The sequence below is a fragment of the Brachyistius frenatus genome, unplaced genomic scaffold (genome assembly GCF_029030835.1).
Source record: "Brachyistius frenatus isolate BFR_SWC_R1_liver_20210118 unplaced genomic scaffold, ASM2903083v1 Contig_621, whole genome shotgun sequence".
NCBI classification, from domain to species: domain Eukaryota; kingdom Metazoa; phylum Chordata; class Actinopteri; family Embiotocidae; genus Brachyistius; species Brachyistius frenatus.
Genome location: NW_027211220.1, coordinates 1 through 16909, shown reverse-complemented (window position 1 = coordinate 16909; position 16909 = coordinate 1). Strand labels below are relative to the sequence as shown.

The following is a 16909-nucleotide window of genomic DNA, read 5'->3' as shown; positions in this document are numbered from 1 at the left end:
CCCTGAGTTCAGACTGTCAGGATAGAGCCCTGAGTTCAGGCTGTCAGGATAGAGCCCTGAGTTCAGACTGTCAGGATGGAGCCCTAAGTTCAGGCTGCCAGGCTGTCAGGATGGAGCCCTGAGTTCAGGCTGTCAGGATAGAGCCCTGAGTTCAGGATGTCAGGATAGAGCCCTGAGTTGAGACTGTCAGGATGGAGCCCTGAGTTCAGGTTGTCAGGAAGGAGCCCTGAGTTCAGGCTGTCAGGATGGAGCCCTGAGTTCAGGCTGTCAGGATGGAGCCCTGAGTTCAGGCTGTCAAGATGGAGCCCTGAGTTCAGGCTGTCAGGATGGAGCCCTGAGTTCAGGCTGTCAGGATGGAGCCCTGAGTTCAGGCTGTCAAGATGGAGCCCTGAGTTCAGACTGTCAGGTTAGAGCCCTGAGTTCAGACTGTCAGGATAGAGCCCTGAGTTCAGACTGTCAGGATGGAGCCTTGAGTTCAGACTGTCAGGATGGAGCCCTGAGTTCAGGCTGTCAGGATGGAGCCCTGAGTTCAGACTGTCAGGATGGAGCCCTGAGTTCAGACTGTCAGGATGGAGCCCTGAGTTCAGGCTGTCAGGATGGAGCCCTGAGTTCAGACTGTCAGGATGGAGCCCTGAGTTCAGGCTGTCAGGATGGAGCCCTGAGTTCAGACTGCCAGGATGGAGCCCTGAGTTCAGTCAGTTAATGACTTTAAGGATGCTTCATTTAATCAAACTAAAGGTTGACTTTCTGAAAATCTAAAGTAGGCCAGCGTCATGTGAGTTAACTTGGTCTTCACGTGTTCCATATTGTCTCTTTCTCTATATTGGATGTACATATTGTCTCTTTCTCTATGTTGGACGTATATATTGTCTCTTTCTCTATGTTGGACATATATATTGTCTCTATCTCTATGTTGGACATATATATTGTCTCTATCTCTATGTTGGACGTATATATTGTCTCTATCTCTATGTTGGACATATATATTGTCTCTTTCTCTATGTTGGATGTTTATATTGTCTCTTTCTCTATGTTGGACGTATATATTGTCTCTTTCTCTATGTTGGACGTATATATTGTATTGTCTCTTTCTCTATGTTGGATGTTTATATTGTCTCTTTCTCTACGTTGGACGTATATATTGTCTCTTTCTCTATGTTGGACGTATATATTGTCTCTTTCTCTACGTTGGACGTATATATTGTCTCTTTCTCTACGTTGGATGTTTATATTGTCTCTTTCTCTATGTTGGACGTATATATTGTCTCTTTCTCTATGTTGGACGTATATATTGTTGGACGTATATATTGTATTGTCTCTTTCTCTATGTTGGATGTTTATATTGTCTCTTTCTCTACGTTGGACGTATATATTGTCTCTTTCTCTACGTTGGACGTTTATATTGTCTCTTTCTCTACGTTGGACGTATATATTGTCTCTTTCTCTACGTTGGACGTATATATTGTCTCTTTCTCTACGTTGGACGTTTATATTGTCTCTTTCTCTACGTTGGACGTATATATTGTCTCTTTCTCTACGTTGGACGTATATATTGTCTCTTTGTCTATGCTGTCTGAGAGGAAGCCGGTTTCTCCGTTCTTGTCTGCGGGCCGTGAACGCAGCATGAGCTCCGACAGGAGGCTGAGCAGCAGCAGCAGCAGGATGGGCAGCTAGCAGCTGGTCTCCGTCTCCGTGTGCAGTATCATCGGGACAGGTGGGTGTCTTCAGCCTCATCACCGTGTGGTCCCCCGGGGACGTTTGTCTCGTGGGTCCGCGTGCAGCTGGCGGAGCGGCAGCGGCCGTGCTGTAGCGCTACAGGTGCGCACATTCTGCGTGTCCTCTGCACACGGAAGGTCATCAGGAGACGCAGCTTGTCCCGGTGGACGTCCCGCTGGACAGGTGGACGTCCTGTGACGGTCTGTTGCAGTAGATGAGGGGTAGCTGTTCATTCAACCATCACCAACACACGGGCACGCGCGCACTCATGTAGACAGACAGACAGGCACGAGCGCACACGTAGTCAGATAGACAGACAGACTGTTGTTGATTGACACTACATTAGATTTTTGTTCATCAAGTGATGAAACTGTCTGCAGGTGGAGACACTGAGGCTCCTTCAGTCACCATGTTACCATGGTTACCTGTTACCATTTAACCATGGCTACCATGTTACCGTGGTTACCATGTTACCTGGTTCCTGCTGACCTGTTTGATGACTTGGTCATGTCCCTCTGAGACAGCGTCCACTGTCCTCCTGGTCCTGGGACGCGTTCTGGATGAACTATAAACTGAATATGGAGGTATAAACTAACACGGAGCTCTAGTTGTGTTGGTGACCAGCAGGATGAACACCTTCTTACATATACCTTTATGTATACCTGTGCAGCTTTACCTCCACCTTCACCTGTCCTCCTCCTCAGGCCGCTGACGTCTTCCTCAGCAGAGACCAGAGAGGAAGAGGATGGACTCCATCTCTATGATGGGAGGCAGCAGGAGCCCCATGTTCCTCACTGGCTCCTCCTCCTACCACCTCCATCATCACGCCCACCTGCTGCCCAGTGGAATAAAGAATGGAGCCGTAGAGGGAGGAGCCTCCCGTCTGCTGGCCCCGCCCTCAGTGGCCATCCTGGGCTCCGGGGACTTCTCCAAGTGTCTGACCATCCGCCTGCTGCGCTGCGGCGTCCACGTGGTGGTGGGCAGCCGCTGCCCCAAACAGGCCGCCCACTCCTTTCCTCACGTGGTGGACGTGACACACCACGAGGACGCCGTGTCCAAGGCCAACATCGTGTTCCTGGCCATCCGCCGAGAGCACTACTCTGTCCTGTGGGACCTCAAACATCTGCTGGAAGGTATGAGACGCACCCACACCGTGACATCACTAAACGTCCGTTTAAAAGACGTAAACGTTTTCACTGTGACATCACTAACTGTCTCCGTGTCTTCCAGGGAAGATCCTGGTGGACGTGAGTAACAACAGGAGGGTGAACCAGTATCCAGAGTCCAATGCTGAGTATCTGTCTTCACTGCTGCCGGACTCTGTGGTGGTCAAAGGCTTCAACGTGATCTCAGCCTGGGCCATGCAGCAGACTGTCTCCAAGGACGCCAGCACTCAGGTAGAGACACTCGGGTGGAGACACTCAGGTAGAGACACTCGGGTAGAGACACTCGGGTTGAGACACTCGGGTAGAGACACTCGGGTAGACACACTCGGGTAGAGACACTCGAGTAGACACATTCGGGTAGAGACACTCGAGTAGACACACTCGGGTAGAGACACTCAGGTTGAGACACTCGGGTAGAGACACTCGGGTAGAGACACTGCGGTAGGGACACTGCGGTTGGGACACTGCGGTTGGGACACTGCGGTAGGGACTCTCCGGTAGGGACACTGCGGTAGGGACACCCCGGAGGACGTGTTGATCTCATCATCTGATCTGCAGTATTTGTGGCAGCAGGTTGATTTAAATCATCAGTGAGCTCATGAAGAACGACACAGAACCACTGACCCAGTTCTGATGTTAACGGAGCAGCTGAATGTGTCTGTCTGTCCTCACCCAGTCCTCCGTCCTCTGTCCAGGTGTATGTCTGCAGTGACTCTGTGGACGCCCGGCAGCAGATCATGGAGTTAGCCCGTCAGATGAACTTCCAGCCGGTGGACATGGGTGGTCTGTCTTCGTCCCGGGACATCGAGAACATGCCGGTCCAGCTGTTCCCGGGCTGGAGGGGTCCCGTCCTCGCCGCCGTGGCGCTGTCCATTTTCTTCTTTGGGTACTCCTTTGTGCGAGACATCGTCCACCCGTACGTGAAGTACAGGCAGAGCGACTTCTACAAGATCCCCGTGGAGATCGTGAACCGGACTCTGCCCACCGTGGCCATCACTCTGCTGGCTTTGGTGTACCTGGCAGGTGAGCTGGCCGCCGCCCACCAGCTCTACTACGGCACCAAGTACCGCCACTTCCCCCACTGGCTGGAGGGCTGGCTGCAGAGCCGCAAGCAGCTGGGCCTCCTCAGCTTCTTCCTGGCTGCGGTCCACGTCGTCTACAGCCTCAGTCTGCCCCTCAGGAGGTCCGAGAGGTACCTGCTGCTCAACAACGCCTACCAGCAGGTGAGCACGGCCACGCCCACTCTCTGAGCTCGCAGTTACAAGCCACGCCCACTCAGATCACAGAGAAACATGACAAGTCACTCACCTTCACAAAGGAAAGTTCTCTGTCAGTTTTAGTGTCTGGGAGTGTTTATGATGTCCAGCAACTCGGCTGGTCTCAGGTGGTCTAAACTAGTCTCAGCAGGTCTCAGCAGGTCTCAGGTGGTCTCAGATAATCTCAGCAGGTCTCAGGTAATCTCAGGTGGTCTCAGATAATCTCAGCAGGTCTCAGGTAATCTCAGGTGGTCTCAGATAATCTCAACAGGTCTCCGGTGGTCTCAGGTGGTCTCAGCTGGGTCCTTGTGTTAGCTCCACACCCACACAGGTAGAGGTGGCTGAAGCACTCCAAGAACACACTGCATATACAGAATCCACTTGTACATGACGTGTAGGAAGCTACACGGACCACAGAGGACCAGTTCAGACCAGGTGACCCACGATGACTGGTGTTTGTCGGCAGGTCCACGCTAACGTGGAGAACGCATGGAACGAGGAGGAGGTGTGGAGGGTGGAGATGTACGTGTCCTTTGGAATCATGAGTCTGGGGCTGCTGTCTCTGCTGGCCGTCACCTCCGTCCCTTCCATCCACAGCACGCTCAACTGGAGGGAGTTCAGCTTCATACAGGTACGGGTACAGGTACAGGTACGGGTACGGGTACGGGTACAGGTAAACTCAGCGACGGGTACAGGTACATGTACGCTCAGTGATGGGTCTAAAGCAGTTGTTGACGTGATGCCTCATGCCATCCCGTCTCCTCCCGTCTCCCGTCTCCTCCAGTCCACTCTGGGCTACATCGCGCTCCTCATCGCGACCCTCCACGGCCTGCTGTTCGGGTGGAAGCGAGCGTTTGAGGAGGAGGCATACCGGTTCTACCTGCCTCCGAGCTTCGTGGTTTCTCTGGCGCTGCCCGTGTGTGTGATCCTGGGGAAGGTTCTGATTCTGCTGCCCTGCGTGGCCCGCCAGCTGCACCGGATCCGCCGGGGTCAGGACAGCAGCCAGTACCGGTCCCAGCGCCTGGAGCCGGTGGGCTCAGCTGCCCACATCTCACCTGAGAGAGTGACCATCATGTGATGAGCGTCTGCTGCTGCACATACATGTAGTGACACGACCTGTGTCGTCATGTGTCCTTCAGAGGACGTCCTCGTGTTCCTGAGCCGTCTCCTAACATGTGACGTGTCCTCGTGTTTCTGTAATTATCGTGACCTTGTATGAATAACATGTTCCAGCTGTGATCATTAAAACTAACGCTGAATATTCTCCTTTAAAGTGTCCTGACAGTTTGAACTCTGTCCTGTTGTTCCTGAACGCAGCACCGGGACGTTCACGGAGCACGTTTCACTTTCTGTCCTTTGCATGAGGGCTGGCCCCGCCCCCTGATTAGTTTCATCTGTCCCTCGCTGTCCCTCCCTGTTGGATTTAGTCTGTGCTCTTCTTCTTCCCTCTTTGTCACTTTGTTTCAGTTACCTGTGTTGCTACAACTTTTGAAATCCACCTGAACTGTGTCGCCATGGCAACAGGCTTATCCAACACTACAACACGTAATCCTAAAAAGGACAGAACGCATTCCAGACTTTGACCCAAAATCTGCCGTTTCTCTGCGCCACCTTCAGGTCCACAGTGACATCACAGATGTTCCCGTTACCGTGTGGAACAGATGATGATGATAATCAGAGACAGAACCTGGAAGATGAAGGTCATCACTTCCTGCTCATGGTGCTGCCCACGCATGCGTTCATGTCCAACAGGACTCTCTGAACTTTGACCCCTTCGTACGCTGCAGGTTCTTGCCGTTTGGGTTTCAGCTTCAGGGCAGCGCCCTCTGCTGTCTGTGGATGGAAGCTGCAGCAGTCTCTTCCATTGAGTGTTTAAGGTTTGTGTAAAGACGCTGCAGCTTCCAGCAGTCAACACATTTATCATGTGAATGTTTCAGTCCAGTTCATTTCAGCATTCAATCATATTTCTAACCAACACAGGACCGCCAACATGCTCAATAATAACTGATAACTGACCGTGACTCAAAAGAACAAAAAGGTAATTTAACATTCACATAATTCCCTGCTTCAGGCTCAGTCAGCTGACAGGTCTGAGGTGTCAGTCACGGACTCACCTGTCTGTTCTTAAAAAGTGAGAACACCTGGCACAGTAGGGGGCGGAGGGGAGTCACACCTGGGGACAGGTTAGATCAGGGGTGTCAAACATCTGGCCCACCAGGGGGTCCAGCTCGGCCCGCCGGATGACTTTGCTAAGTGTGAAAATTACAGAAAGACATAAATTGCATTTCTATGAGAATATGGAGGTTTATGAGTACAAACGTTTTGTTATTTTTTTAATCATCCAGTAATTGCTTCAAAAACAGCGTAAATGTGACGTCTGCTCCGGAGGCAGCAGCTGCTGTGAGGGAATCTGTAGAGGAGATCCAGGGCAGATAAACAGTGGGCTGATGTCTGAGTTTTTGCTCTTTATGTTTCTAGTTTATTGTAGAAAGACATTAAAATAGGATTTATCACCCAAAAACCTTCACCAATGATTGAAACAGAGAAATATTGTCGTTATTATTCTATGATTTTACTTGTCTGGCCCACTTGAGATCAAAGTGGGCCGTATGTGGCCCCTTAACTAAAATGAGTGACACCCCTGGGGTAGATGATCAAACTCTGACACATTGAGGTGGAGCTGTGACGTCAGCAGGATGCCAAACACACGTAGTGTAAAAATAATTTTAATGAAAACCATCACACTTAAATGTCATATCAAATTCTCAGAAAATAAAAGTCTCCGTTTAAGAGAAACGGGTAAAAACAGCTGAAGGCACGAGAGCAGAGCAGCACGTGCCCACATGTTCCTGATGGAGCCCGTCGGCGGGCCTCATGTCGGGGAGCCCAGCTCCCGCAGCAGCGGCAGGAGCTCCCGGCAGCTCGGTCTGCAGCGGGCCTCTGCGCTCCAGCACCGGCTCAGCACGGCCCGGCACAGCCCGCCCCGCTCCGACCCGAACACCGGGTGGTCCTGGACGGAAGGCCGCAGGTTGTGCGCTACCACCGCGTAGAGGACGTGCTGCCGGTCTCCGGTGTAGGGCGGCTCCCCGGTGATCAGCTGCCACAGGGTGATGCCGAAGGAGAAGATGTCGGCCTTCGGAGACACCGGGCCGCCGCGCAGCAGCTCCGGGGCTCGGTGCGTGTACGTGCCGCAGACGTGGCTGAGCTGCGGGCTGACAGCGCTCCGCTCACACCCCGGGTCCAGTTTCAGGGAGCAGCCGAAGTCCGCGATCTTACACACGTCTTCGGTGGACAGCAGCACGTTGGCGGGTTTGATGTCCAGGTGCACCACGCTGTGGGAGTGCAGGAAGCTGAGCCCGGTAACAATGTCCGCAGAGTACCGGAGCCACCGGTCCGCCCCCAGGACCTCCGGGCTGCCGTAGATCACCTGCTGCAGGTTCCGGCTCCCCACGAACTCCATCAGGATGGTTCCGATGCTGCCTTCGTCTCCGAACCCTTCCGGCACGCAGGTGGTCGCCGCGATGACGCGCACGATGTTCCGGTGTCGCAGGTGCGCTGCGTTCAGCTCGGCCCAGAAACTCTGGCGGGAAGCCAGTTTGTTCTTCGTGCTCTTCTTCACCTTCTTCAGCGCCACGGTTTCCCCGAGGTACTCCGCCCGGTACACGGAACCGAACCCCCCGGAGCCAACCGGTTGCACGGAGCGCAGCTGCTTCCACAGGATCACGGAAGACCAAAGCCGGCTGCCCACCCGGCCGTTCAGCCGCGGAGCGGGGACCTGCAGCGTGGAACCGGACGGCTGGGTCAGCGGGCTGCTGCACGTCCCGGTATCCACACAGGGGTAGATGTCTCCGGGCAGCAGGCGGGTCACTGGAACCGGGGACGGCATGGCGCGAAGCGAAGGACGTCTGAACCTGTCTGAGGTCCGCAGCGGACTGAACCAAGTGAATTAAGCGAGCCTTCTCCCGGTTCGTCACCGCCCCCTGCTGGTCCGGAGTGAGCATCACACCACAGAGATCAACTGGAACCACAGACTGTATTTGGAATTTGGAATATGAAATACATATACACTCACCGGCCACTTTATTAGGTACACCTGTTCAACTGCTCGTTAACGCACATATCTGATCAGCCAATCACATGGCAGCAGCTCAATGCATTGAGGCATGAAGACAGGTGAAGACGAGCTGATGAAGGTCAAACGGAGCATCAGAACAGGAAGAAAGGTGATTTCAGTGATTTGAAGGTGGCAGGTTGTTGGAGCCAGATGGGCTGGTCTGAGTAACTAACTAACTAACTAACTAACTAACTAACTAACTAACTAACTGATGATCTACTGGGATTTTCACCAACAACCATCTCTAGCTTTACAGAGAAGCTGTGTATGTATGTATGTATGTATGTATGTATGTATGTATGTATATACACACATATATGTACATACATACATACATACATAAACATATACACAGTGGTGTGAAAAAGTGTTTGCCTCCTTCCTGATTTCTTATTTTTTTGCATGTTTGTCACTTAAATGTTTCAGATCATCAAACAAATGTAAATATTAGTCAAAGATAACACAAGTAAACACAAAATGCAGTTTTTAAATGAAGGTTTTTATTATTAAGGGAGAAAAACAATCCAAACCCACATGGCCCTGTGTGAAAAAGTGTTTCCCCCTAAACCTAATAACTGGTTGGACCACCCTCAGCAGCAACAACTGCAATCAAGCGTTTGCGATAACTTGCAATGAGTCTTTTCCAGCTGTGGAGGAATGTTGGCCGACTCATCTTTACAGAGTTGTTGTAATTCAGACACATTGGAGGGTTTTCCAGCACCAACCTCCTTTTTAAGGTCATGCCACAGCATCTCAATAGGATTCAGGTCAGGACTTTGACGAGGCCACTCCAAAGTCTTCATTTTGTTTTTCTTCATCCATTCAGAGGTGGTGCTGGTGTGTTTTGGATCATCGTCCTGCTGCAGAACCCAAGTTGGCTTCAGCTTGAGGTCACGAACAGATGGCCGGACGTTCTCCTTCAGGATGTTTTGGTAGACGGTAGAATTCATGGTTTCATTTATCACAGCAAGTCTTCCAGGTCCTGAAGCAGTAAAACAGCCTCAGACCATCACACTACCACCACCATGTTTTACTGTTGGTATGAGGTTCTTCTTCTGAAATGCGGTGTTACTTTTACGCCAGATGTAACGGGACACACACCTTCCAAAAAGTTCAACTTTGGTCTCGTCAGTCCACAGAGTATTTTCCCAAAAGTCTCGGGGATCATCAAGATGTTTTCTGGTAAAAATGAGACGAGCCTTAATGTCCTTTTTGCTCAGCGGTGGTTTTGGTCTTGGAACTCTGCCATGCAGCCATTTCTGCCCAGTCTCTTTCTTCTGGTGGAGTCATGAACACCGACCTTAACTGAGGCAAGTGAGGCCTGCAGTTCTTTGGATGTTGTCGTGGGGTCTTTTGTGACCTCTCGGATGAGTTGTCGCTGCTCTCTTGGGGTAATTTTGGTCGGCCGGCCGCTCCTGGGAAGGTTCACCGCTGTTCCATGTTTTCTCCATTTGTGGATAATGGTTCTCACTGTGGTTCTCTGGAGTCCCAAAGCTTTAGAAATGGCTTTAGAATAGTGATGTTACGAGGTGTGCCGACGCTTCGAAGCGTGTGTGGAGTAACGGAGGGGGCGTTTCCTCGAAGCGTGTGTCGAGGCTTGCTTCATTTAGGGGAGGAGCCAAAAATGATGACGTCTGAAGCCTCGCTGCCGGCTGTACCACGTGACTGCTTCGGGAAGTGGTTCAGATTTTGCCGGGAGGTTTGACGGCAACATAAACCCCTCAGGCTCCGTTCAAAATGTGGGTTGTTGGTGGAGAGTTGCGGTCAGTTGAGAGTTTGGATAGTTTGGAGAGTTTAGAGAGAGAGAGATAGTTTGGAGATTTTAGAGAGAGAGAGAGATAGTTTGGAGATTTAGGAGAGTGAGGAGAGAAGGAGGTGATAAGATGGAGCCAGCTAGGAAGAGGATGATTTCCCCTGTGTGGGAACACTTTGATTTAATAACTCCTAATAAGGTAAGCTAAATCTAACTCTATTTCAGACACATTAGGTTTGCTTATTAAGAACTGTATTTTTCACAGTTTCTTATTTTATTCAAAGGTGAGGTGTTTATTGTGCTCCAAGGAGTTGGGGTACAATAACAACACCTCATCCATGCTGAGGCGTTACCGTGCCTTGCATGAGAATAAGGAGGAAACTGGAGCTTCACCCAGCCAAGGGAAGTCATTACAATATTACAAATGCACCATCACAATTTTTCCCTGTTCACTTTTGGTTATTGTGCAAATAAAGACAGGTAACAGACACTGTATTTATTCTCTTTTAACCAGCCACCAGAAAACGAGCTGGATGAAGCCCTCGTCTCCATGATAGTGAAGGACACACAGCCCTTCAGTATTGTGGATGATGTTGGATTCAGGGCATTTGTGTCCAAACTGGATCCTAATTATGTCCTCCCTACAAGGCAGGTATGTATGGGTGCATGCATGAAACAAATGAGTACTTTATTGTGTCTCACAGTTCAGCACTATATATTTTTTCCTTGAGGCTCTGAAGGCCACGGTGGAGGCCAAGTATGAGTCAGCTAAGGAGAAGGAGAAGGCTAAAGTGGAAAAGGTGGCTGCTGTTAGCCTTACTTCTGACATGTGGACATCCACAAAACCAAAAACTGTTGAGAAACTGTTATTTCTGAATAAAAATGAATAAAATGTCCCCTGTCCTGTACATCATTGTCCAAGTTACACAAGCATATTCAGTCCCCTCTTCCTAGTTCCACAAGCACTTTCACTGTCCTCTGCCTGCTTAAGCCCATGCCATTTTCCTAAAGTGACAGAAAAACATGATTACACAACCTGCCATATCATATGATACGACCATTTTGGGACAATTTACACACACAGAATACATTCAAAAAATATTTTATTATGCACATATGTGATAATTTATGTACAGAAATTATTTGGTCATACATTTTTGTAATTCAGTCATTCCCAACAGCCATAACAGACACAAACATTCAATGCATCACATGTGGTTCAGATACAGCTGCCTGTGATTATACACTTGGCCAGTAGGTGGTTTTGTGTGCACATGAAGCTTCGAGTAATGAACCCTTTCTAGAACCAATTGGCTGAAGTGGTTCAATGCCTCATGAGGCTTCATCTCACCATCACTACTTTAGAACCTTTTCCAGACTGATAGATCTCAATTACTTTCTTTCTCATTTGTTCCTGAATTTCTTTGGATCTCAGCATGATGTCTATCTTCTGAGGATCTTCTGGTCTACTTCACTTTGTCATGCAGGTCCTATTGAAGTGATTTCTTGATTGAGAACAGGTGTGTCAGTAATCAGGCCTGGGTGTGGCTCGAGAAATTGAACTCAGGTGTGATAAACCACAGTTAAGTTATGTTTTAACAGGAGGGGGCAAACACTTTTTCACACCACTGTATATACATACACACACACACAGGGACACAGTGAATGACAGACAGACTGCTTCGTTCTCTGGTGTTTATTGAACGTTCGGTACATCGAATAAAACACTTGAGTCTCGTCTCTCTCATAGCAGCAACGTGTGTGAATCGATCAGGTTATTCTGCCAGGAAATAAATAATCTGCTTCTTTGGATGATGTCCATGTTGAAGACAACGGATGAAAGCCGCAGCATTATATTCATCTGATATATTTACTCTACATGTTCATGAGATCTGCTCTTATAAAAACACAACAGTAGTTTGAGGATGATAAATGTTCAGTGATTCGTCTGTCACAGGAGGAGGCGGAGTCAGCTCTGTGAACGCATCACTTTCCAAGGTCACAACACACTTGTGTGTGTGTGTGTGTGTGTTGGGGGAAGGGGGAGGAGGGGGGAGAGGAAGGGGGGAGGCACGTCTGTAAAAAGACTACAAAGTCACAGTACAACACAATATATGGAGCTATATAGAAGCAGGCGGTCTGTACACGGATCCCTGGAGGAGGGAGGAGGTCTGGAGCACCGGGAGGAGCTTTCCAAGTGTTAGCAGCTTGATCCAATACAAGAGATATATGGCAGCATCGCAGTGTTCATCTTACACATTCATCAAAGGCCACTGGTACCACTGAAGCTTATCAACAAGTCTCACATGAACTGCTGAAGGTCTGTGGTCTCACTGAGGAACCTCTCCTTCTTCCTCATCACCACCGTCATCATCACCATCATGATTATCATAATCACAATCATCATCATCACCATAATCAATCATCATCATCACCATCATCAATCATCATCACCACCATCATCATCACCATCATGATTATCATAATCATCAATCATCATCACCATCATGATTATCATAATCACAATCATAATCACCACCATCATCAATCATCATCATCACCATCATCATCATCATCATCATCACCACCATCATCATCAATCATCCTCACCACCATCATCATCATCATCATCACCACCATCATCATCAATCATCCTCACCACCATCATCATCATAATCATCATCATCCTCCTCACCACCATCATCATCATCATCATCCTCACCATCATCATCATCATCATCATCATCATCATCATCAATCATCATCACCACCACCATCATCATCATCATCATCATCCTCACCACCATCATCATAATCATCATCATCATCCTCACCATCATCATAATCATCAATCATCATCACCACCATCATCATAATCATCAGTCATCATCACCACCATCATCAATCATCATCACCACCATCATCATCAATCATCATCACCACCATCATCATCATCAATCATCACCACCATCATCCTCACCGTCATGATTATCATAATCACAATCATCATCACCACCACAATCATCATCATCATCACCATCATGAAGTCAGTCTATGTCACAGCCTTCAGACAGAAACAACCAATCACCTGTTGTGATGATGTCACTGAGGTCAGAGGTGATGAAGGCGGGGGACGACCCCTCCAGAGTCATTTTGAACCAACAGAACTAGGACCATAGGACAGAACTCAGAGCTCTAACCCTCCATCATGTCTGTTCTCTCCACCAGTCGGTGAAACATGGCCGTCTGATGGAGGCCGTCTGATGGAGGCCGTCGGTGTGATTAGAGGTGCATCATGTGACCGTCAGTGAGACACACAGAGACCTTGTGCAAGTAACGCAAACATGACACTTTGATAGGAAAACACTGTCACAACTGTACCTGTAAAAATAAAACATTTGATATTGTATTTACATGTTATTGTTCTCTACACAGCTAAATATATCATCTATACATTTGTAATAGAGGTTTAACAGAAGTACTGGAGGAAGTAAAGGCTTCATTTACAAAAAGTGCTATGATTACAACAAGAGAAGAAAAGGAGCGGCTGGCTGAGATCTCTTCAAACCTCAAAACTTCAGCCAGGACAAAACTTCCACAAATTCAGCCGAACGTTTCACACCAGCCTCCGAGTCCCCGAGCCGTCGCTGAGTGGGAGACAGGCAGCCTGACACCGTCACTACATCTGAGGATGGAGGACAGAGGAGAGTGAGGGCTTCACATGATCCCATGTTACATTAACCAGGCTGCAGTAACATACATGTTCACTGTCTGTGGAGGGAGAGGAGACTGTTTCTGCAGGATTCAGGTTCATATCAACAAAGGTCAAACATCTGAGCATGTCGTCATGGTAACATGTCATTATGGTAACACGTTGTCATGGTAATATGTCATCATGTGGATATGTCACAGTAACATCGTCATGTCAACATATTCTTATGTTGTGATGGTAACGTGTTGTCATGGTCACGTGTCGTCATGTCAACACGTCGCCACGGTCACACATCTTCATGGTGACAGGTCGTCATGGTAACACGCCAACATGTAAACACGTCCTCATAGTAGTGTCATCTGGGTAAAACGTCATCACAGTAACATATCATCATGGTAACATGTCATTGTGTGAACACGTTGCCATGGTAACACTTCATCACGTGAACATGTTATGCTAACACGTCATCATGTGGACATGTCATGAAAAGGTCGTCATGGTAACATGTCATTATGGCTATCAACATTTGCCAACCAATAGTAGCCATTCACTATACAAGTTCTTGTGCGTCTGTGTTACCTCCTGGTTCACTGGAAGGCCTGGTGGAAGCGGGGCAGTGTGGTGGGTGTGCTCTGGTTGGATATGAAGGGCAGGCCTTGAAGTGGACTGTCTGCAGCCTCTGGAGCTGTGGGGGTCGGGGGGGGCAGCTGGAGAGGCGTGGAGTCTTCGTTGGGTGGGAAGGCGACGCCCTCTCCCCCGCCCACCCCCACCTGATTGTACGGAGGCCCGTTGAGTGGCAGGAAGTTGAACAGCTGTGAGAAGTCCATGAGAGAGGAAGACGAGGCCAGAGAGTCTCCTGCGGGGGCCGCCACCGACGGGGACATTTTGGACAGGGACGCCTCGTCACTGGTGTCCTCCAGCACACCCAGCTCCAGCTTGGAGGAGGGGAGTGGGGGCTCTGGGGCTGCAGAAGAGGAGGAGGGCATGCTGCCCTGCAGCTCCATCAGGTAGGTCTCCAGTTCTCCCTTCAGGTTCTGCTCGCGGTCCTGGGAGGAGACGGTGTATGAGGTAAAGTTGGAGTACTTCAGAGAGAAGGGCTGAGAGGGGAGGGGGGAGGGCTCTGAGTCCAGGACGGGGCCCGTGTACATGTTGAGCTGGTGCTGCCGCGCCGTCAGCATGGCGGGCAGCTCGCCCTTCACGCTCCCGGACGCCAGATCGTAGACCACAGGCTCCAGTGAATCAGCCGGCTCCGTCTTGACCCTCAGCAGCTCGCGGGCGTGGCTCTTCTTCACGTGGCGCGTCAGGTGGTCCTTCCTCCCGAAGCGCTGGGCACAGTACTGACACAGGAAGTCCTTGCGTCCGGTGTGCACCACCATGTGGCGCCGCACATCCTTGCGAGTGTAAAAGCGCCTCTCGCAGTGCTCGCAGCGGTGCTTCTTCTCTTTGGTCCCGCTTGACGACTTGCCGGCGTGCGTCTTGAGGTGCTCCAGGAGGACCGCGGTGCTGGGGAACGGCTGAATGCACACCTGGCAGGTGAGGTCTCCACTGTTGGCGGCGTGCAGGGCGAGGTGGCGTTTGAAGCCCAGCTTGGTGTTGTAGTTCTTGCCGCACTCCTGGCAGGCGAAGGCCTCCTTGTGAGGGTCGTGGGTGTGCAGGTGGTTCTTCAGGTGGTCCTTGCGGTGGAACATTTTCTCACAGTATGAACACTTGTGGTTTTTTTCTGGCGAGTGAGTTGCCATGTGCCTTTAGGAACAGAAACACATCCAATGAGCACAGTCATGTTACAGGCGCACGCACACACACAAACACTAGCATGGATGAACCCATGAGAGAAACTACACCACCAACAGTTACAGACTACACCACCAACAGTCAGAGACTACACGACCACCAGTGAGAGACACAACACCACTACCAGTCAGAGAGACGACAACACCACCAGTCACAGAATACACCACCAGTAGTTAGAAACTACACCAGCAAGTCAGAGAGACTACACCACCACCAGTCAGAGAGACCACACCACCACCAGTCAGAAAGACTACACCACCACCAGTCAGAGACTACACGACCACCAGTGAGACACTGCACCACCACCAGCGAGAGGAACTACACCACCAAAAGAAAGAAAGACTACATCACCACCGATAAAAGAGTCTGCACCAACACCAGTCAGAGAGACTACACCAGTAACAGTCAAAGAGACTACACAACCAACAGTCAGAGACGACACCACCAACAGAGAGAGAGACTACACCACCAACAGTCAGAAAGACTACACCACTATTAGTCAGAGAGACTACACTACCACCAGTGAAAGACACGACACCACCACCATTGAGAGGCACTGCACCACCAAAAGAAAGACTACACCACCACCAGTCAGATAGACTGCACCACTACCAGTCAGAGAGATTACACCACCAAAAATCAGAGACTACAACACCAAAAGTCAAAGAGACTACACCACCAAAAGTGAGACTGCACGACCACCAGTGAGACTACAGCACCACCAGTGAGAGACTACATCACCAACAGTCAGAGAGACTACGCCAGCAACAGTGAACGAGACTACACAACCAAAAGTGAGAGACTACAGCACCAACAGCTAGATACTACACCACCATCAATCAGAGAAATTACATTACCACCAGACAGAGAGACTAATCCAGTAACAGTCAGAGAGACTACACAACCAACAGCTAGAGAGACTACACCACCAACAGCCAGAGATACTACACCACCAACAGTCAGACAGACTACACCACCAACAGTCAGAGAAATTACATCATCAGTCAGAGACTTCACCAACAGCATTCAGAGAGACTACACAACCAACAGTGAGAGACTACAGCACCAACAGCTTGGGACTACAACACCAGTGAGAGACTACACCACCAATAGTGAGAGACTACACAACCAATAGTGAGAGACTACATCACCAACAGTCAGAGAGACTACACAACCAACAGCTAGAGAGACTACACCACCAAAAGCTAGAGAGACTACACCACCAACAGTCAGAGAAAACACCACCACCAGTGAGAGACTCTACACCACCAACAGAGAGAGGCACTACACCACCCAACAGTCAGAGAAAACACCACCACCAGTGAGTGACTCTACACCACCAACAGAGAGAGGCACTACACCACCAAAAGAAAGACTACACCACCACCAGTGAGAGAGACT

General features: G+C 49.7%; 3 protein-coding genes across 7 annotated transcripts; 1 reads left to right on the top strand and 2 right to left on the bottom strand.

Annotated features, from left to right (window-relative positions):
- Positions 1 to 226: 226 nt before the first annotated feature.
- On the top strand, positions 227 to 5411 carry steap2 (STEAP family member 2, metalloreductase). 5 transcript variants are annotated; one of them, XM_069688532.1, is made up of 8 exons: positions 227 to 374; positions 448 to 775; positions 1581 to 1714; positions 2421 to 2849; positions 2947 to 3113; positions 3578 to 4105; positions 4605 to 4769; positions 4923 to 5411. In XM_069688532.1, exons 4-8 carry the CDS (start codon positions 2462 to 2464, stop codon positions 5214 to 5216), a joined length of 1542 nt encoding a protein of 513 aa, XP_069544633.1. In that variant the 5' UTR covers positions 227 to 374; positions 448 to 775; positions 1581 to 1714; positions 2421 to 2461; the 3' UTR covers positions 5217 to 5411. The 5 variants fall into 5 exon arrangements, with proteins under 5 accessions (XP_069544633.1, XP_069544630.1, XP_069544629.1 ...); XM_069688529.1 differs by having other exon boundaries at positions 421 to 775; XM_069688528.1 differs by having other exon boundaries at positions 227 to 401; positions 439 to 775.
- Positions 5412 to 6848: 1437 nt separating this feature from the next.
- mos (v-mos Moloney murine sarcoma viral oncogene homolog) lies at positions 6849 to 8068 on the bottom strand. Its single transcript, XM_069688535.1, has one exon. It carries the CDS (start codon positions 8022 to 8024, stop codon positions 7011 to 7013), a length of 1014 nt encoding a protein of 337 aa, XP_069544636.1. The 5' UTR covers positions 8025 to 8068; the 3' UTR covers positions 6849 to 7010.
- A 4878-nt stretch (positions 8069 to 12946) lies between these two features.
- On the bottom strand, positions 12947 to 15591 carry LOC138614928 (zinc finger protein PLAG1-like). The gene is made up of 2 exons (XM_069688536.1): positions 14297 to 15591; positions 12947 to 13690 (listed from the first exon to the last, which is right to left on the bottom strand). The coding sequence occupies exon 1, from the start codon at positions 15454 to 15456 to the stop codon at positions 14305 to 14307; it is 1152 nt and encodes a 383-aa protein (XP_069544637.1). The 5' UTR covers positions 15457 to 15591; the 3' UTR covers positions 12947 to 13690; positions 14297 to 14304.
- Positions 15592 to 16909: the final 1318 nt, after the last annotated feature.